Source organism: Sorex araneus, chromosome X (genome assembly GCF_027595985.1).
Source record: "Sorex araneus isolate mSorAra2 chromosome X, mSorAra2.pri, whole genome shotgun sequence".
Taxonomy (NCBI): Eukaryota; Metazoa; Chordata; class Mammalia; order Eulipotyphla; family Soricidae; genus Sorex; species Sorex araneus.
Genome location: NC_073313.1, coordinates 223,933,100 through 223,956,264, shown reverse-complemented (window position 1 = coordinate 223,956,264; position 23,165 = coordinate 223,933,100). Strand labels below are relative to the sequence as shown.

The following is a 23,165-nucleotide window of genomic DNA, read 5'->3' as shown; positions in this document are numbered from 1 at the left end:
TACTTGATAAAGTAAGACTTGGTAAAGAATAAAATCTTTTTCCCATGGTAAACTCAGGTCATAAATTATTTCATACCACTTCATGTGGAATAAGTCCTGTATTGTTACTCTTTTTTAAAAAAGAGAAAATTTCTGAGAACAAAAATAATGAAACAAAAAAAGATATTAAAAGCTATACATCTGCTTAAGAAGCAGGCTCCATTTTTGGATGTGGAGATAGATACTCATTATTGATTAATTATAGTGAGTCTCATGATTCACTGTAGTTACATTTCATAAATTCACTGTGGACACTGCAGTTGTGATTAGTGAACTATTATTCCTAGGAATGTTCCAAGATTAGATTCCTGTAAGCCTCTGCTTCCAACCTTTTTTGTCAACCAGTCAATATATAACCTTGTCTGTGTGCATTTCTGCCAGTCAATATATAACCTTGTCTGTGTGCATTTCTGTCTAAAGATCAGTTATCTGATGTATTTGTCAATTCATTAGCATTGAACTCCTGCCTGAGCATAGCATATGTAGCACACGTACTTTGTCCTTAAGGTACTTCACGGCTATGCTCAGAGCTGACTCTTGGCTTTGCACTCAGAAATCACTGCAGGCTTGGGGGAATCATATGGGATGCTGGGGATCAAAACTGATGTGGCTTTTTTTTGTTTTAACTCAGAACACTAGGCCATCCTTCACATTACACTTGAGCTACTTTAAAACAGTGATCTCACCAAGTAAACACCAAGAAAAAGCCACAGACACTCAGAGCTTATGGCACTCTGAAAAGCTTTGAAAAGGGCCCTTGTGGACAGGAGAGCTGACACAAGAAGAGAGTGTCACTCAGTCCAGCCTCAGCTGCAAATGTTCAGCCACTCTGATTTTCCCTTGCTGTGTGCAGTGTATGCCCATGAAAACCTGTGAGTGCCATAAATATGGGTTTGGGGTTTCCAAGTCAGTTTTCGTGAGCAGATGAATTCACAAAGGTGAATCTGTGATCATCAGAATTGGCTCTTTGTCTACTAGGGGAAACTTGAGCGTATTTGCAGGCACAGGAGTGACCTGTGAGACTGGCCCGTGCGTGCGTGCCTTGCTCGTGCCTGTGGCTCTTCCTTAGTTGTTGTGTTTTTCTCTCTAGAATCTCTCCTTCTTCCTGAACCCTCCGTGTGCACGCTGGGCTCAGCTGTCAGAGGTGCTCAGCTGGCAGTTTTCTTCTGTCACCAAGAGAGGGCTCAACGCGGACCAGCTAAACATGCTGGGAGAGAAACTTCTGGGTATGAACATATATATAATTTTTCGCGGGCATAAAAATTGGAATTCATGAAAATATTTCAAATTGCTCCTTTTTCCTGTTTGCTTTCTGATTTGCTCGAGGTGGTGGGGTGGTAAATGCTATTGGTTTTTCCAGCAGTAGCTTCTGTACGTGTGTGTTGGGGGTGAGGGGGTGGAGGGTGGGGAGGAAGTGAGGGGCAGGGCAAGGGCACCCCCAGCTGGGCTCAGGACTTAGTCCTGGCTCTGTGTTCAGGGACACTCTGTGTTCAGGGATCACTCCTGGCAATGCTTGGAGGACCTTCTGCAGTGCCAGGCATTGAACCAGGGTGAGCCATGTGGAAGGCAGACTCCTTACCCACTCTGCTATCTCTCCAGCCCATCTAGCAACAACTTCAACTTATCTGTTTTGTTTTGTTTTGGGTTTTTGGCCACACCCAGAGGTGCTCAGGGCTTACCCCTGGCTCTGCACTCAGGGATCACCCCTGGCGGGACTTGGAGACCGAATCAGTTTGGCGGCATGCAAGACAGATGCCCTACATACTGATCCCCTACACCGGCTTCTTATACTAAGTGAGCACTGCACCTCACCTTGGAAAGAGAAAAACCTGATAGAAGATTCAGATCAGTCATTTCCCCCATGATCTCATGTTAACATTAGCAGAGCATGTGACTTTTTATATTTTTGAATGAGGAGAAATACATGATTTGCAGCTGAAGTAAGTTCCTCGATGAGATGGACCATGTCTTCTTAAACTTGCAGGCGATATCTGTGCTGGACATGGTTGGGGTAAGGTGGGGAGGGGGCTGCCCTCCACACAGCACATGGTGAGTCTGGGTCAGGTGACCCAGAACGAGGACATAGAATTCACACACAGGAGATAGCCCTTGACCAACAGTTCTGCTTGGCGTTGCGAACTTTTGAGTCCACACTATGCAAATCAAAATGACCTGCTAGTCCCAAGGCCAGATCTCCAGTGACTAGTTGAATTTGAACTCTTTCTTCCAAGATGCACAGGCAACTTTTGTCCAGGTTTGCTTTCTGCATTGCTGAGCCCCGCCAACTCCCGACACCAATTGTATCTCCCCAAGCTCTCGACAGTGCCTCCACTCGAAGTGGGGCACTTGTGTACTAAAGGATAGGAAACGAAGGCCAGCACTGGGTCGGTAGTACAGAAGTAGGGCAGATTTGGTCCCTGGCACTGCATATGGTCCCTTGAGCCTCACCGGTATTCCTGAACACAGAGCCAGAAGTAAAGCGCTGAGCACCTCCAGGCTTAGTCAAACCCACCCACCCCTTCACAATCCCAAAGAAAGCGTAAGAAGTGGCTGTAAGTAAAATGAAAAGGGTAGGAGATAAGAAGTGCAGGAAAAAGAAGTGAAGTAACACTTCTTTTGGGGAGAGCGTGAAGAAGTCCCGGAGGGTTTGTGGTTCTCTCTGAGAGGTGACCCAGGCTCATTAAGAAGCACCTGCTCTCTTTCTGGAATAACGGTTGTAGCTGGGAGCCCCGAGGCTGCCCCTCCTGCACTCTCTCATGTGACTGAGGGGTGCATTCACCTGCCTGAGCTCAGGACCTTTGGGAGAAGAGCCGAGGCGAGCACTTACTTCCTAGTCAACATTAGCTTGGGAAGCCGAGTGTCAGTTACGTAGATGAGCTTCATCTTAGTGTGAGCTTCTTGGAGAGCTGCAGGGTCACTAGGCAGAAGAGGGACTCAGCACACCGTCCGCACTCATCTCTCTGGGAACCTTGACGGTGAACAGACCCCCTTCCTTTTCTTGGGCTTGGCTGTGCTTCTGGTGATCGCCTCCAAGAATCTCTGTTCCAGCCAAAGCTTCCACTTCTGCTTCCTCAATGAGTGTGTCTCTCTCTGTGCAGGCCCTAATGCCAGCCCGGAAGGTCTGATTCCGTGGACAAGGTTCTGCAAGGTGGGTACCCTCGGGGCTTGCCACTCTGAGTTCTTTTCACTGTCCTTCCTGGAGGTGGTTTTGTTTCTACTGTGGCAGTCGTGTGTGTGTGTGTGTGTGTGTGTGTGTGTGTGTGTGTGTGTGTGTGTGTATCTTGGCATGTTCCTCCCACCCATGGAGCCCTTAGGCCAAGTTGTTGACTTTTCCTTCAGCGCAGAAGGTTGGTCTCCGAGAGTGAGTCTGACAGGAAGCGCCTGCCTGCGAGATAACATTCTCTCACATCCGGAATGAGTCTCCCGTGCGCTCCCACCAGCCGCCTTGCCTGGCAGCATTGTCGCCCCATTCTGTGAATGATGTGCTGTGGGCGTTGGGGTGGACAGCCTGGCGGCAGCCAGACACATTCCCCTGAGCCTGCTCAAGCAGAGGAACCAGTTGGAGGGAAGAAGGTGGCCCCACTGGGGTCACCAGACAGTATTGCCAAGCTCTTGGAGTTTACAAGGGCGAGAGCTGCTTTTGTTCCATGATTCACCCTGGAGGTCATCCCCTGGCCGCTTTACCTCTGTTTGGAGAGGGAAGTGGAGCCTGGCCCAGGAAACGGGGAGCACGGTGCTGGAGCGCAGATAAGAGGGGAAGGGGGCAGCATCCCGAGGGCCGTCTCCCTCTGGTAGCTGAGGGCTCTGTGTAAATTCAGATCTGTCGGTCAAGGGAGGTGTGGTACATTATTCTCTTGGATTTCTTCATTCCTAATGGGCATCTTTGTGTTCTCGCAGGAAAACATCAATGATAAAAACTTTTCTTTCTGGCTTTGGATCGAAAGCATCCTTGAACTCATTAAGAAGCACCTGCTCTCGCTCTGGAATGATGGGTAAAGGCTCTTCTGGATCTATTTTTTTTTTTAATATGGCTTGAGCGCATACTCCCTCACCAGGAGGCCGAGCCAAGTCTGATCTGAATTTCGTTGACGAGTCCATCGCACAAAGTAGTGTCCTTCCAGACTGTCCCTATTGACTGTGGAACCTTTGAAGGCTACATTTTTCACAGCATCCCTATCTTCAGAGATAAATTAGAAAAGGAAACCACCTCCTCCCACCAAAGAAAACCTGAAGTGCCATGATGATTTATTCTATTCATTTTACCAGGATTTCTTGAGCCCTCCCAAGGAAAAAAGATCAAACCTTTTTCACTTTGAAAATTGTTTCTTAGTCACAGGGCCAGTTGCTAATTCAACTAGGATGCTCCACAATAAAACTATTGACTGGGTCTCCCACTCCACTGTAGAAGATGCATAAATTTAGACATTTCATGGCCTTTAAAGTCAACAAGTGGAAACAAAGAGTTTAGTTACTTACACGGTATTTATTGATCATCTGTTGAAGCCTGCTGGCACTGTGTTAGTGATTTTGTTGACTTAGTGAAATGTGTCTTAGTGCAATGCCTTTGTAAGCATCTCTGAAAGAGATTTCAAAGCATCTAAAGGAGTCTGGACATTTTTTAAAATGTAGCACTGTTGTTCCATTGTTCATCGATTTGCTCAAGCGGGCACCAGTAACATCTCCACTGTGGAGACTTGTTGTTACTGTTTTTGGCATATCGAATATGCCACGGGGAGCTTAAGAATTTAATTAAAGAACTGTGATTTACGAAGTTATTAATAGTTGAGTTTTAGGCATTAAATATGTCAGCACCAATCCCACCACCCGTGTCAACTTCCCTCCCCGAGTCTTCCCATATATCCCCTCCCCACACTCCCATCCGGACATTTTAATCTTCCGTTCTCCTCACCGTGTTGCGGCCATTCTGATGTATCAGTTCACGTAGAGATCCGAACCGTAAGTGCCTCAGAGGACTCCTGATTGCTCTCTCCGGGCAGGTGTATCGTGGGCTTTATCAGCAAGGAGGGCGAGCGTGCTCTGCTCAAGGACCAGCAGCCCGGGACCTTCCTGCTGCGCTTCAGCGAGAGCTGCCGGGAAGGGGCCATCACCTTCACCTGGGTGGAGCGTTCGCAGAACGGAGGCGGTAAGCCCAGACCCCAAATACCTGTTCACACCGAGTGAGTGAGTCCCTCATCCCGGCAAAGTTTTAACACATACTCAAATACTCAAGTAGTCCGTGCAACCCCCATATTGCACCAAAGAAAGTTGAGTCAGAAGTCGTTGTTGTGTGTTTGGGTTTGTTCTTTAGGGAGCACATCCAGATGAGTTTAGAACTGGCTCTGCCCTCAAGAATCACTCTTGGCAGGGCTCAGGGCGCCCTATGGGATGCTGGGGATCAAACCCACGTCATTTGCCTGCAAAGCAAGCACTCTACATGTTGTTCTGTTGTTCTGGATCCTATATGATAAGTTTTTTTTTTTAAATGCCAGCTCATTCTAGTTAAAAGCTTTATATGATGGTCACAAACCTTTTTTTTTTTTTGAGCAGGGAAAGGTTTGGGGCTGTTAGGCCTCACCTAGCAGTGCTGGGGTTTGTTTTTTGGTTCTGTGCTGGGGAGTGACCCCTAGAGGTGCTCAGGAGATTTTATGTTTTGCTGGGGATCAAACTAGGGTGGCAGCTGATGCAGCCACCAGTAGTTCAAGTGCCTTTCCTCCTGTATTGTCTCTCTGGTCCTGACACAAAATTTCTTTTTTTTTTTTGCAAAACAATTTGTCCTAAAATCTGTGGATCTGTGGTAATTAAGCCATGAAATACAGTACTCCAATAGAGAACAAGTATCTGACAGAACAACGATGGTTGGAAGGATTGCTCGGGATGGGAGATGTGTGCTGAAAGTGTATAAAGGACCAAACATAATGGCCTCTCAGTATCTATTGCAAACCATAATGCCCCAAATTAGAGAGAAAGAAGGAAATTGTCTGCCATAAAGGCAGGGAGAGGGATGGGATGGGGTGGGGGGAGGGACTGGGGACATCGGTGGTGGAAAATGTACACTGCTGAAGGGATGGGTATTTGATCATTGTATGACTGAAACTCAAACATAAAAGCTTTGTAGCTGTAAAAAAAAAAAAAGTTCTGACATAAAAATTTGGGTCCTACACATACCCTCCCATGGATGGAAGTGCCCAGGTCGACTCTCTATGGCCCCTTGAATATCGTGACTACCGCCTGGAACATGCTGTAGAGATGATGTTTTGATTTTTTTTTTTTTTTTTTTTTTTTGCTTTTTGGGTCACACCGGACGATGCAAAGGGGTCACTCCTGGATCTGCACTCAGGAATTACTCCGGGCGGTGCTCAGGGGACCGACCATATGGGATGCTGGGAATCGAACCCGGGTCGACCGCATGCAAAGCAAATGCCCTACCCGCTGTGTTAATTCTCCAGCCCCCAAGGAGATGATGTTTTTTAAAAGGAAAACCCATAAGTTTGAGGCGATTGTCCAAGGGGCAGGAGCCCACTTGGCATGGGAAAGACCTGGGTTTTTCTCTGGCATAGTGGTCGGAGGAACAGGCTAGCCCTGACAGGCTTGTAATCTGTCCGTGAGTGATGAGAGATGTGTGACTGGCCACGACTTGGGGAGGTCCCCTTAGTGCAGGCTCCCACGAATGATCCACAAGGGAGTACATGTGGGGTGGGAACATCCAAGGGGTCCCTGAGGGCACAGGATGCAGCCCTCCGCTGTCCCTTCAAATGTGACTGTGGTTGGGTGCTCAGTCATAGTACCGCATATAGTGTGCTTGCTTTGCATATGGCCCACCCAGGTTCATTCCGTAGCACCCTATATGATCCCCTGAGTTCACCAGGTGTGATCCCTGAGTAGCAGAGCCAGCAATGAGCCCTGAGCACTGCCCAGAGTGCCCCCCACAAAAGAAAAGCAGAAAAAAATTAAAAAGAAAGACAAAAAAAATAATAAATATTGCAAATCTGCCTTTCTGATCCGTTGGGGTGTCTAATGAACTGAGAGAACCTGTAGCTAAAACAACACCCCAAAACCTTGGCATTGTAAAAAAGAGCTTTTGGGGAGGATCAGGTGGAGCCTCAGAGATAAGAAAAATGATAAAAAGAGAAGCTGGTGACTTTCCACTGCTGTTTATTGTTTCCTCTGTTGGAAGAAGTGGAGAAAAATATTGATTAGTTCCTGTGGCTTTTACCCTTTCATCTTTATTATTATTTACTAATTTTAGTCTGTTCGTTTTTGGGGGGGGACCTCCTGGCAGCCTGCTGTCCCCTGGGCTGGAGGTTCAGTGCTGGGACCTGAGGATGTGGAGCTGCTCCGCTCTGTGGCCCAGGGGCTGCCAGGGTCACCCTAGAGTGCTGGGAGGTCAAGTGTCCAGCTCGGGCGGGCTGGCGCATCTTCCCTCACCACTGTACAGTCACCCTTGCCCTGATGCAGTTCTTGTTGCTGCTGCCATGGACGGGAATCCAGGGCCTCGCATGCATGACAAATGATCTACCACTGAGCGAATATCCCCCAATCCCCTCTTTAATTTTTTGTTGTAGTACGGGGGCCACTCAGGGGTCAGAGCCATGCGGTGTTGGGGATCCAGCTGAGGGTCATGCACAGGCTCAGAGTCTGCTCTGCCTGCTCAAGCCGCATCCACAGCCCCTTCAGTGAACAGGCTCTTTTAGTGCAAAGATGAAGCAGGACAGACCATTTCCCTCTGCTGGTAGTTGTCTCCAGATTAAAAAAAAACAAACTGGAGCACATTAAAGCAGGCTTGGGTGGTGGTTGGGAGAATTGGAAATAATAGTAGTGGGAAGGTGCAATATTGGTGGGATTGGTGTTGGAATATGAAATATAACAAACCATCGTGAACAACTTTATAAGAATTTAAAAATAATGGGGCTGGAGTGATAGCACAGCAGGTAGAGCATTTTCCTTGCACGTGGCCGACCCAGGTTCGATTCCCAGCATCCCATATGGTCTCCCGAGCATGGCCAGGAGAAATTCCTGAGTGCAGAGCCAGGAGTAACCCCTGTGCATCGCCTGGTGTGACCCAAAAAGCAAAAATAAATAATAAAATAGCAACAACAAAGAACAAAAACTGGAGCACTGGGATTTGCCTGGATAGGCTGCCGATGGGGCTGGCAGACCAGGCAAAGGAGAAGAAACTACTTGGCCGCTGAAAGTTCTAGCAGCAGCAGCTTCCTCATTTTCAGGTGCCACATAGGGGAGCTGGAGTTTTTGCGTCCAGCCATGAACTGGACCTCTTAAGAAGTGGGATTTGAAGGCCCGAGTGATTGCACAGTGGGTAGGGTGCTTGCCTCACTCGCCTGACCCAGGGTCCCTCCATGGCACCACATATGGTCTCCTGAGCCCGCCAGGAGTGATGCCTGAGTGCAGAGCTAGGAGTAAGCCCTGAGCCCTAAGACCAAAAAAAAAAAAAAAAAAAAGTGGGATTTAAATTACATCTGGGAATTAGCAGAAATGAATTAATCTGGTTCATTACAGGATGGATTTGAGGAAAACGTAGAAAATAGGACCTTTTTTTTTGTCTTGGAAAACTCTGAAGTATCTTTTATTTTCCATTAAAAATTTAATAGTACAGGGTCTGGAGATAGAGCACTGTGGGTATGGCGTTTGCCTTGCATGCAGCCAACCCGGGTTGATTCCCAGCATCCCATATGGTCCCCCAAGCACCGCCAGGAGTAATTCCTGAGTGCATGAGCCAGGAGTAACCCCTGTGCATCGCCAGGTGTGACCCAAAAAGAAAAAAAAAATTAATAGTACAGGGGTTTTTTTTTTCTTTTTTTCCTTGCATGCAGCCCACTCAGGTTTGATCCCTGGAACCCCATATGGTCCCCTGAGCACTGTCAGGAATGATCCCTTACCATAGAGCTAGAGGTAAGCCCTGAACAGGGCTGGGTGTATCTTCAAAACAGCAACAACAATTATATTTAATATTTCTTTTAAAAGCTGAATACTTTGCCTTACAGTAACTCAGTGTTCATCTCGGGCATCCACAGCCCAGTGTGAGTGATCATTTATCTGCCTGTGGTTAGCACATCATTGAAGAGGCAGGGTTTTTCACAGTGGTGGGTAAACTCTGTTGACAAGATTTACAAAGCTAAACAAATAAGTGGCCAGTGCAGTATTACTGCAGCTGATCACAGCCTCTAGTGTTCCTGGGTGGGTGGGTATTTTGGGTTTTTTTGGTTTTTGTTTGTGATTTTTTTTTTTTGTATTTTTAATGGGTGTGGTGTCCCAAGCAGTGCCCAGGAGATTCCTGACCCCCGCCAAGGCCATTCAGTTGATGCTGGGGCCCATGGATGTGGTGCTTCTTGGACCGTGAGGTGCCAGAGACCACCGGGACTACGCCTGTTGGGGGGGGGGGGGGGCGCCTTCAGAGCTGCTAGAGAAAATGTGGCACAGCTGTGTGCATGTCCTCAATGTGACTCGTTCTTACCAGTCCCCTCAGATCTGCAGTCTTGGCGGTGCTGGCGGTCGCCTGGGACTCACTTTGCTGCTCTTCTTTGCAGAACCTTACTTCCATGCCGTTGAACCCTACACGAAGAAAGAACTTTCTGCTGTTACTTTCCCTGATATTATCCGCAATTACAAAGTCATGGCTGCTGAAAATATCCCAGAGAATCCTCTGAAGTATCTGTACCCAAACATTGATAAAGACCATGCCTTTGGGAAGTACTACTCCAGGCCAAAGGAAGGTAAGTGGGGAGAGCAAACAGTCACTGTCCAGGCGGATGGGGCACAGCTCGGTTGCTTTGAAAAATTGGAGTCTCGGCACTGTCATCAGTCAGAGATTTCCCAGAAGCAGAGACAGTCTCACACCTGCCCCTTGTGGGCACAGGTCCCAGCTTAATTTCCCTCTATGAATTTTTTTTTTGATTGTGGCCCCCAAACAACAAAGTACATTTCTTGTTGAGATGAACTGGTAGTTAGGTCTGCAAGCATCCCTACTTACGTGCTTTCCACTTTCCTTGCTCGTTCTTCTTTCTCTAGGAAGTTATTAGCCTGTTGCTTTTTTTATTATTATTATTTGAAAAAGAAATCGTTCCTGGCCCAAGAGATAGAACAGTGGGTAGGGCACTTGTCTTGCATATAGCAATCCTGGATTCTGTCCGGAGCATCACATACGGTTCCCTGCGCACTGACAGGAATGATCCCTCACTAGAGAGACTGGAGTAAGCCCTGTGCACCTCCACGTGTGGCCCAGACATTCCCTCCTTCCACACCAAATGTTTGTTCTTTTTTTTTTTTTTAAGTGGGCCTTCCAAAATGGGGTAAATACAGAGAAGTTTGAAATAGTGCATTCTTTTGATTGTGACACATGTAGTAAAATCTTTTCTTATTTGGGGGATGAAATTAAAAGGGTGGGTTTTTTGTTTGTTTGTTTGTTTGTTTTTTGCTTTTTGGGTCACACCTGGCGATGCACAGGGGTTACTCCTGGCTCCTGGCTCTGCACTCAGGAATTACTCCTGGTGGTGCTCAGGGGACCATATGGGATGCTGGGAATCGAACCCGGGTCGGCCACGTGCAAGGCAAAGCCCTACCCGCTGTGCTATTGCTCCAACCCCCAAAGGGTGGGTTTTTTTAAGAGCCCACTACTGGTCTTGTGTTCTCTTTTTCACGTGGGAAGGGGAAAAGATGGGACCACTCTGGCCAACTGAGTTTTGCCAGTCTGTCAGTGTTAAAATGAAGAAACAGAGGCAGAGAGAGGGTGCATGTTTTGCCTGCAGGAGCCCCAGGTTCCACCCCTGGTACCACATGGTACCCTCAGCCACCAAGGAGTAGCTGTTAAACACCACCAGGTGTGTCCCTACCCTTCTTCCCCAAATTGAGGAAACTGATACCCAAGAGAAGTGACCCATTTAATGCTTGGATCACACTGTCCTGAGAAATTCTCGTGAAGAGCAGGCCTAGATTAGAATCCCATCTCCTGTACCTCCTTCCTCCTGACTACATTTGAAAGAGCTGAGTTTAACTGAACAGGGTGATTCAGAGCACACTGGCACCCACAATTCAGGGTCAGAAATCTCAGTCTTAGCACAGATACTTTGGGGAGAAAGTTCTTCCGGCTGGCCTCAACGGCTGTGTGTACTGCACCACCCAGCAAGGACCACTGGAGCAGAAAACACTTGCACAAGGGGGTGTCTGGTTTCTGAGAAGTTGAAGCCTCTCAGCTTGACTTCTGAACCTTTTCTTCCAGTTGTTTCTCTACCTCCCACGAGAGTTTCAGGTGGCCCACGCAGGGAGCTTAGAACTCTGGAATCTGACAAAACTTCTCACGTGGCTGTTAAGGAGAACTTTAAATGTGGGTTAAAGAGAAAAGTGTGGTTGTGTTCATTTCTGCTAAGAGTACACAATGTGTTTGCTTTTAGCCCCGGAACCAATGGAACTCGATGGCCCCAAAGGAACAGGATATATCAAGACCGAATTGATTTCTGTGTCTGAAGTGTAAGTGAACACAGAAGAGTGCCATGTGTAAAACTCCTCATGCCAGCCTGCCCCAGGCTGTGGAAGAGTCTCATATGTTCCTTGTCCATTGTCATTGCTGCCATCCCAGTGGAACTTGTTGAAAAGGCGTTTTATTGCCTTTATAAGAAAGAACCCCTCCCCAAACCCCCCAAGTCCCCCAGAGTTGTATTTAAGGTATATAAGTTCTCCCCAAGTTGATACTTTGAAAAAGTGTAAATAAAATGAACAAAAAATTGATCAGAGTGGGCAAATAGTTCTTTTCAATGGAGACAAGGCCAAAATAATGATGGAGATACATTTTTTTCTGCTTGCTTTTATTTTGTTGTTTCATTTCATAAAAGGTAGAAAAAAAATTGGAAAAGTCATTGTCAGTTATTTGGCCTGCAGCAGTGTCTTGGGGTGAATGGATGTAGCCTTCATGTAAAACCACTCTGGAGCAGCTTTTTCTGCATACAAACCTCAAGGTAGGGATGAGGGAGGGACTCCCCAGGTTCCTGTGGTGCTCCTGGTCAGGGGTATGCCCCGAGGCCTGGTCACCCAAGGCTACCCCTCCACCCAGGCAGAAGAGACACAGGGTCCTGGGGCCTCCCTCTTCAGGTGTCTGGAGTCTGTTTCGAAGGGACTGGGCTGGGGACTCAAAGGAACCTCTGGAACCTCCCGGGACCTGTACTTTTCCCGGGTATCTTACACATACCCATTTGGATCGGTGGTGAGAGCTGACCGTGCCACTTCGGGTCCCAGTCTGCACCCTGGCTTGTGGGATCCAGTGGCTGACGCCTCCTTTCCTTTCTCCTCATTTCAGTCACCCTTCTCGGCTTCAAAACACGGACAACCTTCTCCCGATGTCTCCTGAGGACTTTGACGAGGTGTCCCGGATGGTGGGCAGAGTGGAGTTTGACATGGTGAGTGCGAGGAGGGGGTGCGTTGTTCCCGCTCTGCTGAGTGTCCGCTGAGGCTGGGTGAGCGTCAGGTCAGACCACAGGTCTGGAGAGACAGGGCAAGGGGCTTGAGTGGAGCCTGTGATGATTTGTGTTCCTGCTATTTCAAATACTCCCCCCACCACCACCACCACCACACACACAACCACTCCTGCCCACTCTGCCTTTGAAGTTGCTTGTTATATCAAGGAATAGTGCATCCATTGTCTGTCTGTTAAGGAATTCAGATTTCTCCACTTGGAAAATGCTTCCCTTTGCCCTGTTATTTCAGCACCGTGTCTGGATGAAGAAATGTTATTTTTAGGAAGGGAAAAGGGCTCATGTTCCCGAGTAGTTACAATAATTACATGCTGTCAGCCAGCGGCAGCGAGTCAATGGCTCTGCTTTTCTGTGTGTGAATGGATTTGTACCGCTGGTACCCGCACCCGGAGCTGTGACAGGCTGATCCCATGAGGATGAGGAACCTTCCTTTGGGAGAATGGTTTGGGTAGGTATGTCAGATAGTCTTGTCTGCCTATTAGTCAGAAATCCTTCGTGTTAAATGTGTTCTCTTTTGGTTGCTTCTATTTTTTCCCCTGAAGTCATCTGATTTTAAGCTCTTTTCTATACAAAGCTATTCCAGTTACATTTTATAATTTTGTTGAATGCTTTTTTGGAAAAAAAAAAGTCTCTGAGTCATAACTGGCCTTTCTTCACCATGTGCCTATAGTCTGGCACAGACAGTGAGCCAGTGATGAGGGAGGAGGGGGAGGGAAGGTGGGGAGGGGTGGGGAAGGGGAGGCAGGGGAAGGGGAAGGAAGGGGAGAGGGATGGGCAGAGAGGGAAGGACATTCCTGTGCTCAGGAAGATGCTTCGATGGCAGGAGTTACAACCTGCTGAGTTTCAAGTCTCTGGTGTATGAAGATATTCTTCACCCTATTTCCTCACAGCATGGATTGGCATCTTTAGAAACACTTCTTACTCCTTTCTGAATGTGATGTCAGAGATAAGTCAGTTAGGAAAGAGCTTAGACTGGTAATAGCAAAATAGTTCTGTATGTGGCGCATGTGAAATGAACCTTTCATAGGTGTATACGTGACCACAAAGTTGTCCACAGTTAGTAGCTCCCGGCTAGACAGACTTGCCTCATAAACTTGGCACAGTTACAGCTAACTGGAAAGGGCTGTTCAGATCATGTGAGCTTCAAAATAGAGTAAGGCTGTTGCACACTGCCTTTGTTATTTCTGAGCAAGTGGCCCTGTGTCAGCATGATAATCATTACCCCCGTATTTGGTGGCACTTCGGAAATGCTTGCTGGGCACCAGGAATGTCACAAGGTAATAGCTTGCTCGGACTTTCCAGCACCCTTCTCAGCTAGGTATTATTGACTTTCCCACTTTTATAGATCTGGAAGAGATCTTTTTCCCCAAATGACATGATTTGACTTACAATCAAGCTATTAGCAAATGGTGGAAAGACTATTTGAACCCAGACAGAGTGATAATACAGAGGGTAGGCCAGCACAGTGAGTATGGCACTTGCCTTGCCCTCAGCCAACTCAGGTTCAATCCTTGCCACCCCATGTGGTCCCCCAGCCCACTAAGTGATTACTGAACACAGGGTCAGGAATAAGCCTTGAGCATCAGTGGGTGTGGCCCAAAAACAACAGAGAAGAATATTTGAACCCAATGGGTGCCTTAAGGGCATCTCCCAGCCACTGTCTTGGAAGGCTTTCCACAAAAAGCTTGTCCCTGCGTCATTCAAAACATGCTCCTGAGACACGCTATTTGCTTTAGACTTGAGTATGTTTCATTCTGCTTTGTTATTGAAAAGACAGTGTGGCTTTGGGGTGACAGGCCAGTGTTTGGAATTGGGAAATGGGAGGTCTAACTCTGTCATCACCATTAGTCCCCATGACCTTGGAAAAATAAGATGGATGAATTCCCCCATCTGTGCAAGCACTGTGAGCCTGCTTGGTGCTTTTAGAATGTGCTGTGAGTGCAGTCTACACAGTAGCCAGGAAGTAGGTTTGTGGCCTTTGGATGCCTCTCCCTTTCTAGATGATTTTGTTCATTTGATGACTAGAATAAGGAAACCTATTCTCTGTCCTCATGCGCATGTGTAAAACACATAACAAGTTTATAGGAATGAGGTGAAAAGGTTCAATATCCTAAAGGGACAAAGGACACCCAAGAATGATCTGTTATGGGGTGCTCTAAACTCCTGCCTGTGCATCAGCTCAGACCCTCTGTATAAATAGGACTTTTTGGTGCATCGCTCTAGTATGCTTCTTTATCAGCAGTGCTCAGGGCTTACTGCAGGCTTTGTGTTCAGGGATCATCCCTGGCAGGGATCAAGGGACCATATGGTGTACCTGGGATTGAACCCAGGTTGGGCTTGTGCAAAACAAGCACCCCATCTGCTGTACTATCTCTCGAGCTCCTAGTATGCTCTTTCAGTATTGAAAATTATTTGTTCCACGACTAACTTTCATGCTGATGGCTGAGTTAAGTCGTGACAACAAAGACATTATGACTTATGAGGGCTGAAACACTATCTGGCCATGGACAGACAAAACAAAAGTACTGATGTCAGGCTGGAGAGAGAGTTCAGGGATTAAAGCACTTGTCATGCACACAGCCAAAAAGGATTTGATTGCTGACAACCACATATGGTCCCCAGAGCATTTCCTAAAGTGACCCCGAAGGGTAGAGCCAGAAGCACAGCCATGTGTAGCCCAAAAAACCCTTATGGGGGAAAAAAAAACATTGCCCTTGTCTTATGTAAGGATTCTACGTAGTCCCACTCATCAGCATGACTGACAGGAGACTCCAGATATAGTAAGGATAATATTCTAACTTACGATTCCTTCTTTGGGTTGGAGCAATAGCACAGCGGTTGGGTGTTCCCCTTTCACGCGGCCGACCTGAGTTCGATTCCTCCGCCCCTCTCAGAGAGCCCTGCAAGCTACCAAGAGTATCGAGCCCATGTGTCAGAGCCTGGCAAGCTACCCTGTGTATTGGATATGCCAAAAACAGTAACAATAAGTCTCACAATGAGAGACGTTACTGGTGCCCGCTCGAGCAAATCGATGAGCAACGGGATGACAGTGACAGTGACAGCTTCCTTCTTTGTAGAGATACAAGTAATTTTTCTCCCGTAGAAAAACTAACGATGGGGGTGCTGGAGAGAGAGCACAGCAGGTAGGGCATTTGCCTTGCATGTTTCCGACCCAGCTTCAATCCTCGGCTCCTCATGAGGTCCCCGGGACCCCCACCAGGAGTGATTCCTGAGTGCAGAGCCAGGAGTAACCCCTGACCACTGCCCGGTAGAGTCCCCAAACAAAGCAAAACAAAAAAAAAAGATAGATAACCTAAAAAGTAAGCTTACAACCTCATTTTGTCTCTATATTGATGCTCAGATTAATTTTGTTTCGACTTTGTGAAAATATTGTCTCTTCAATACTCTGGGGGTGATTTTATTATTGTATTTACTGCTAATGAGTTAAAAGCAATATTTGTTTTCATTTTATATTTCCATGAGAGCCAAGATTTTGCCTTTTAGGAAAGGCAAAAACTCTTAACAAAACTAATCTTGGTCATTTATCACATGAATCTTGAAGTTTTATTAAATCTTTTGAGTTGCTTTAAAAAATATTTTTGCCTTGGGGCTGGAGTGATAGCATAGCGGGTAGGGCGTTTGCCTTGCACGAGGCCAACCCGGTTCAAATCCCAGCATCCCATATGGTCCCCTGAGCACCGCCAGGAGTGGTTCCTGAGTGCAGAGCCAGGAGTGGCCCCTGTGCATTGCCGGGTGTAACCCAAAAAGCAAAAAAAAAAAAAATTTTTGCCTCATAAGAAGTTATATTTTTTTACAAATATGAGATAGAATTTAGTTTGGGGAGTTTTCCCATATACATCGCCAGCTGTTTGTTTCCAAAACATTTGTAAAGTCATCCATAAATCCCCCTGCCCATTTAATTTTAAATGCATCTTTTGTCATATATGTGTATTAATTAAAAGATGGTTAGCTTATGAAAGAATTTTCATCTGGTCATACTTTTCAAGTATGATCATAGACACAACTCTTCACTACACAAAAAGTCACAAAGAAAAACAAAACCAAAAAGATACATTAAAGGAACATGAAAGATAATCCAGTGTTTAAGGCTTGCACATAGCTGACGCCACCTTGCTCCATAGTACCCCATAAGGACCCCTGGTACCCCAGGAGTGATCCCTTAGCGCAGAGCCTGTAACGAGTCCTTAACAACGCTGGGTGTGGCCCCAGCCTCCTACCCCCAAAACAAAAACAAAAAATCACTGACTTTTCTACAACACACACACACACACACACACACACACACACACACACACGCACGCACGCCTGCGCACATGCACACACGCGCTCCTGCACACAGAGCCTCCTCTTTACATCAGACTGCAGCAGACTACGAGCGCTAAAAGAAGTTATAATATGGGCACAGTCTTGGTTAGGCAAAAGAGTTAGGCTTTGGGATTAGTCTCAAATCCACCAGATTGGTGGATTTGACCTCATCTATTCCAACTTGTTTATTTATCCTCAGCCTTGGTCATGATTTCCATTCCGTACCAGCTCTTGGAATAAGGGCCTGTGCACTGAAATGAAAGAAAGGCGCAGAGCTAGCCAGTGTCCGCAGCTCTGTCCCAGGGCAGCGCTGGGCCGAGGCCGGTCCCAGCAGCAGGAGGAACCTTGGGCTCCTGAGGAAATTACCCAGGAAAGACACAAAGCACCTGTGTCTTCTGCAACACAACCTGAGTATTTGTTTAGTCTGGATTTCTTGTCTCATAAATTTTTCCTCTGTGACTACACGAGAACCAGTCTACTCTGAGAGGCCTTGAGTGAAAATTGGAACTAGTAAAAGGGACATTTATTTGTGCTCTTTTATTCATCTCAGGCATTTTTGTATATACTAATTTAATTCTTTCTACAAATCTGTTTACGGAGACGAGTTCTTCTGAATAGGTGAGGACCTGGGAGTTTAGAGAAGTTGATTACTATGCTGTGGCCACACAACCAAGGGACAGGGTCAAGATTTGAATCCAGGTCTGTTTCAGTCTGGCTCAGCCCCCGCCTGTCCTTACTTTTCCCTTCCCCCTCCTTCCATCTCCCTCTCTCTGTGTGTCTTTCTCTCACACACGTCAGTCACTTGCTCTCCTCTCTTTTCAAAGCCTGCCATGCTGACTGCCCGTGTGGGTGATGGGAACCACACCCAGAGGTGCTCAGGGGTACCCCTGGCTCTGTGCTCAGGGGTCATGCTTGGTGTGCTTGGGGGACTGTATTTGGTGCTGGGATTCAAACCAGGTCCTTAAGCAAGTGCTTACTGAGATAGGTTGAAAGAGAACAAAACTTTCCTTGTGCTTTTTAATGCAAAATGCTTTTCCTAACAGCCCAGGAGGTAACCACCCACGATTGATTACCTGGTACTGAAAAAACAAAAAACAACAACAACAACAAAAAAAACCCACTCAATTTTCAAGAAGTTTTGAGTCTACTGAGTTTCTATTGCTTTGGCGAGGCGCATCGTCTTCTGTTCTGAAACCTCCAAGCCTGTGTATGGAGGTTTTTCAGCAGCTTACCCAGCTTTAGCCCACTAGCTGCCAGGAGCGTAGGTACCCCCACAGTCAGGTCTCCGGACATTTGGGGGGACCAATGTCATCCCCGGTTGAGAGCCTCTGATTTGAGGGGAAAGCTCAGTCTGTAGGGCGACAGATTGGGGCAGTCTGTTGCTCTTTGGATGAGTCATTCACTGCCTTCAGGCTGCCGCATTCCAGGTGGTTGGGCCAGGGGAGGGTATGATGGGGTTCTGGATGAATCTACTCTCTACCTGTACCTGAATCACGTTCGCTATTATTCTGACCAGGTGACCTTTCAGGCAGTGCATCTCCCCACATCCCCACCCCTCTCTTCTCTGGAATAGCTTGGCATTGCCTCACCCTTGTTTGCGTGAGCACATTTGCCATGTTGCTTAATAGCAAAAAGCTTTATGCAGCCTAAGCCTGGATGAACTCACAGATCTCTGCCTGCAGGCTGCAGAGCCTTAATCCATCGGCTTAGGGGACAGGAAAGGCCTCCACTAGCCCAGGGAAAGGCCAGCACGTGCCGATGGCCCCCTGAGTCCATGATGGTTATTTTCTGCTGCTGCTCTGGTGCAGAGCAGAAACATTCACTAGTGAGTCTGCGTGCCATGCAATCTATGTAATCCGCTTACCTGCATTTTATCTTTTTACAGATAAATGAAGTCTAGACCAGGAATTTTCCTCATCTTCTCGGGCCAGATTTCCCCTGTTCCCATTTGTGATTTCCTGCTACTCTGTTCCTTCACATCCTGTGTTTCTAGGGAAATGAAAGAAATGTCAACAAATTTGCTGCAAGCTGTGATAGCGAGTGGATTTCCCCCTAATTCAGAAACCCTGAAAGGCTTCACACATCTCATTTCAAGGTAAAAGTGGGAAGCCTTCTCCACAGTGTGGGTTTTGTGAGTACCCAAAGCATAAGAATTCTAGTGAGAGAGCTTTGGGAGGTGGGAGTTTAGAAGCATCTAGAAAATGCTGAGCAGAAGCTAGTGCCTACCTGTTAAAGGTGGTTGGATAGGTCACATGGTTATTTAGGGAACTTTTTGATGTAAGAATGACACATTTCTGCTCAGGAGATTTCTTGTTCTCTCTCTGCTTTATGTGTGGCTAAAAGCTTCCCAGTGGTCCATCAACGAAAGAGTTCAGAACTAAACTGACTTTATAGCACCCTTCTATCAAATGGAGCTGTTCCGTTTCTGGGAAGCTGATAAAATTTGGCTTATTTTATTACATCTTCCCATTTTAAACAAAAGGAAAATTCTGTATTTCTAGGAAGAAAAAGGCTGTGTGTTTATAGTAGCTTTAGGATACTGGTTCATATCGAGAGAAGGAAGTAAGTGTACTTCCAAATATATGACTAGTGCTTTCTGTTTAAACTTGAATATCCAGGGGTAAATAACATTGTATTTATCTTCTACATGGTCACCTGTAAATGAAATTATCTTCATAGTTCCACCAAGAGATCCAGATTGTGTTAACAGTATCTCTGGAAGCAAATCGAATTATTTTCCCAGATGTTAAAATTATCCATGGATGTGGACAGTCAAATTTGTTTCTTCTTGTTAATTCGTCTTATAGTCATTAGCTAGTATTCAGTTGTTCAGAAAGTTTAATAATTTAGAAAAAAGTTCCCTGACAGATCATTTAACTTGAATATGACAAATAATTTGAACACTTGTGTAACTGCATTGTGAATTACATATTTTTCACTAATGTGGTTCTCTGACAAATACACATGCAAATGGGCTATTTATCTCTGTTGTGCTTTTTCTAGACCTCGTTCTGACTGCTTTTTGTGAAGTGTATTGTGTTACTTACCTTCTGACACATTAAAAAGTGGTTTAGGGAGACATGTTTGAAAGATTCTTCCATATAATTTCCACACACTGTTGTGTATCTGTGTCTTACTTTTTGACTATCCCTTACCACAATTATATTATTATAAAAGTGCATTGTTTTTCTTTGATGGGGGACAATGTTTTCTTGAAGTCTATTTTAAGCATATATATATATACATATATGTGTGTGTACATATATATGTCTGTATATTGTGTTAAATATAATTGGACATGCCTGGGGCACTTCCTTGGTGCTGAACCCGTTAAAGCCTCTGCTCAGTTTTCACATCAGTTGGTATGAGCCTGACTGGATTCACACTGACTTTGTAAACTGAAATGGTGAGGAAACAAAGAATATCATTTTTTAAAAAAATTGGAATTGCTATCATTTAACTATTTCATCTGGTTTTTACCACAGAGAATGGTTTAGCATGATTTTAGTTTACTGTAATAGTCCAGAAACTTTAGTATTTCATCAGTAGCATGGAGGCAAAGACCTTAAATTACCAGCATTATATATGGATTTGACATTTTACCTTTTCCCCTCCTTGATTAAACATAAAAATATCAGTTCTATTTTGAAAGAAAGATGAATGGCATCATTTCCTTTAATGTTGCCATTGTTACCTGCTTGCAGTTAAACTGGCTATGGCAAGGTCAGTTCACATAAGAGACCAGAGTGGAAATCTAGGAGACAGGATGTATTATTGGGTGCCATGAACAAAAAAAGGCAGAAGCTTCCAAATGCACAGTGACTTGACACCTACTTTAACATGATTTTTTAAAATTTATTTTTGGGTCACACCCGGCAATGCACAGGGGTTGCTCCTGGCTTTGCACTCAGGAATTACTCCTGGCGGTGCTCAGGGGACCATATGGGATGCTGGGATTCAAACCCAGATCAGCCGCATGCAAGGCAAACGCCCTACCCGCTGTGCTATTGCTCCAGCCCCTAACATAAATTTTGTTCTTTCTAGTTTTCACTAAAAGAGAAACCTTAGTTTCTCTTTGAAAACCTTAGTTTTCAAATTCATGTAAGATGGGACTCTTTCTGACTTCCATAGTAGTCATCTAAAACATCTCCATCATCAGATGTGCTATTAGTGGGAAGTTATTGCGCCCACACCAGAAAAAAAAAAAGTGCCATTTTTCTCTAAAGATGTAACAAACCAGAAAGCCTTGAGCTTCTTAGAGGGAGGTCATTGAGTACTGGGGGGAAAATTGGGTAAGAATCCCCAAATTAGACATAATCTGGAAAGGAAGACTTAATGACTGTTTGAAGAGTTGTCAGGAAATAGTGAAATAGACTCAAATTCTGAAATCCTAACAAATGAGAATATTTTTCCATATCTATATTTACACTTTAGGAAGTAAAGTAAAACACACCCTAAGGACTGTATTCCCCGGGGTGTAAAGTGCTTACAGACCTCTCTACCCAGGATAAATTTATATTCCAATATTAATAATCATTATCAGAAGGCAGTAAATAATACTGATTTAGGGATATCTTACCGGTACTTCTGGTGTAACATTTGTAGAGTCTATTAGCAAAAGAATTATATTGTACTATTTGGGGCAATTTTATTGTAGCACTGTAGCACTGTTGCACTATCGTTCCGTTGTTCCACCAATTTACTCGAACGGGCACCAGTAATGTCTCCATTGTGAGACTTATTATTGTTTTTGGCATATTGAATATGTCACGGGGAGCTTCCCAGCTCTGCCATGCAGGCTGGATACTCTCAGTAGCTTGCCAGGCTCTCCGAGAGGGACAGAAGAATCAAACCCTGGTCGACTGCGTGCAAGGCAAACGCCCTACCCGCTGTGCTATCACTGCAATCCATGGGGCAATTTCATTATTACAGAAAATGTTTTCTCAAGTGCATTAAGCGTTGGGAAAAGGGGAGTCGTATTTTTCTGCCAACGGCCCTTTGGATACTTATCATTCATGGGTCATTGAACACAGGTCTGTCCCTTCAGACCACATGACTTCGTGGGCTTTATAGTGCCCATGGGTTGGGAGTTCCCTTCTGAATTAAGTGAAAATTGTTCATTGTCGGTAAGCAGAAGTGGAAAATGAAAATATATCTTAATAAACAAAGTATTCCTTTCACCATCTTTCTACCCTGGAAATAAGAAAAAGTTAGAACTTGTTTTTAAAGTGCTAGTACCTATATTTAAGAACTAGGATGCAGTTCCCAAAGTACTTCAGCAACTTATTTTGATTAGTGCAGATCCACATGTTGATTAAAAACCCTGAGCACCAGCCATGAGCCAGTCAGTATTTTTTGAGCTTGGAAAAACTGGTAAACAGAAGCAAAGGTTCCTGGGCTTTAGGAAATTCAAGATGTCCTGAGATATGAACCATTATCCTGCTCATGAAAGCAAGATTTTGTGAAACAGACATAGCCAAAAGCTATAAATGATCTAAATTTTATATAAAACTGTACACTTTTAAGGAAATGGCACTTAAAGTTGTTTTAGGAAAGTTAAAGATAGTATTATTTTCAGAACCTCATGGGTTTATATAGTTTTTAAATAGCTTAAATATTTTTCAGCTTTCTTTCTAATGACAGGTTAGGTGTTAGTTATGTGTTATTCTGAGAAGTTAAATATCTTACTCGACCAACTGGAGGGGGAAAAAGGACAGAGAGACAGCTGTCGATTAATTTATTACATTTATATTTGGTATACGTATACAAATAATCCAAAGGTACCTGAAAGGTAGAAAACTGTCCAATACCTATTATAAAAATATACTAGTCCCATATTATTTATTATATAATGGTGTCATATAATGGTGTACTGTGGGTATCTTTTATTATCTTTCCCCACTTTTGTACTTGAGTGAAGTAGTCTTACTAGGGCTCTTTTGCTAGTATGACTGTTATTGAGCTTACTTCCTAGTAGATGTCCTGTTAACAAAGCTAGGTCCATGGAGGCCTGGAGTCAGTTCAGGCTCCAGAACTGAATAAAGGTCCCCAATCTTGGGCTGGAGAACTAGAAGAGCTGAGCACATGCTTTGTGGACAGGAGGTCTAGGTTTAGCATGTAACACTACTTGGTCCCCCAAGCACCTTGGCAGTGACCCGTGAGTACTAGGTGTGTCCCAACATATGAACAAAAAAATGCTAATTATTGCCCCTTTAAATAAGTGACTCAGGCTGGGGGTCTGGAGGTATAGTACAGCAGGTAGAATGTTTGCCTTGCATGTGGCTGATTTGGGTTTGATTCCCAGTACCCCGTATGGTCCCATAA

General features: G+C 45.4%; 1 protein-coding gene across 1 annotated transcript in view; it reads left to right on the top strand.

Moving 5' to 3' along the window:
• Positions 1 to 19,918, top strand: part of STAT1 (signal transducer and activator of transcription 1) — a 52,198-nt gene extending 32,280 nt beyond the window's left edge. Inside the window, exons 18-25 of the mRNA XM_004601228.2 lie at positions 1,130 to 1,265; positions 3,138 to 3,187; positions 3,937 to 4,031; positions 5,037 to 5,182; positions 9,582 to 9,767; positions 11,442 to 11,517; positions 12,341 to 12,440; positions 18,727 to 19,918. Of these exons, the coding sequence (XP_004601285.2) occupies positions 1,130 to 1,265; positions 3,138 to 3,187; positions 3,937 to 4,031; positions 5,037 to 5,182; positions 9,582 to 9,767; positions 11,442 to 11,517; positions 12,341 to 12,440; positions 18,727 to 18,741 (804 nt within the window). The 3' untranslated portion in view covers positions 18,742 to 19,918. The remainder of the gene's footprint in view (positions 1 to 1,129; positions 1,266 to 3,137; positions 3,188 to 3,936; positions 4,032 to 5,036; positions 5,183 to 9,581; positions 9,768 to 11,441; positions 11,518 to 12,340; positions 12,441 to 18,726) is intronic.
• The last annotated feature ends 3,247 nt before the right edge of the window (positions 19,919 to 23,165 follow it).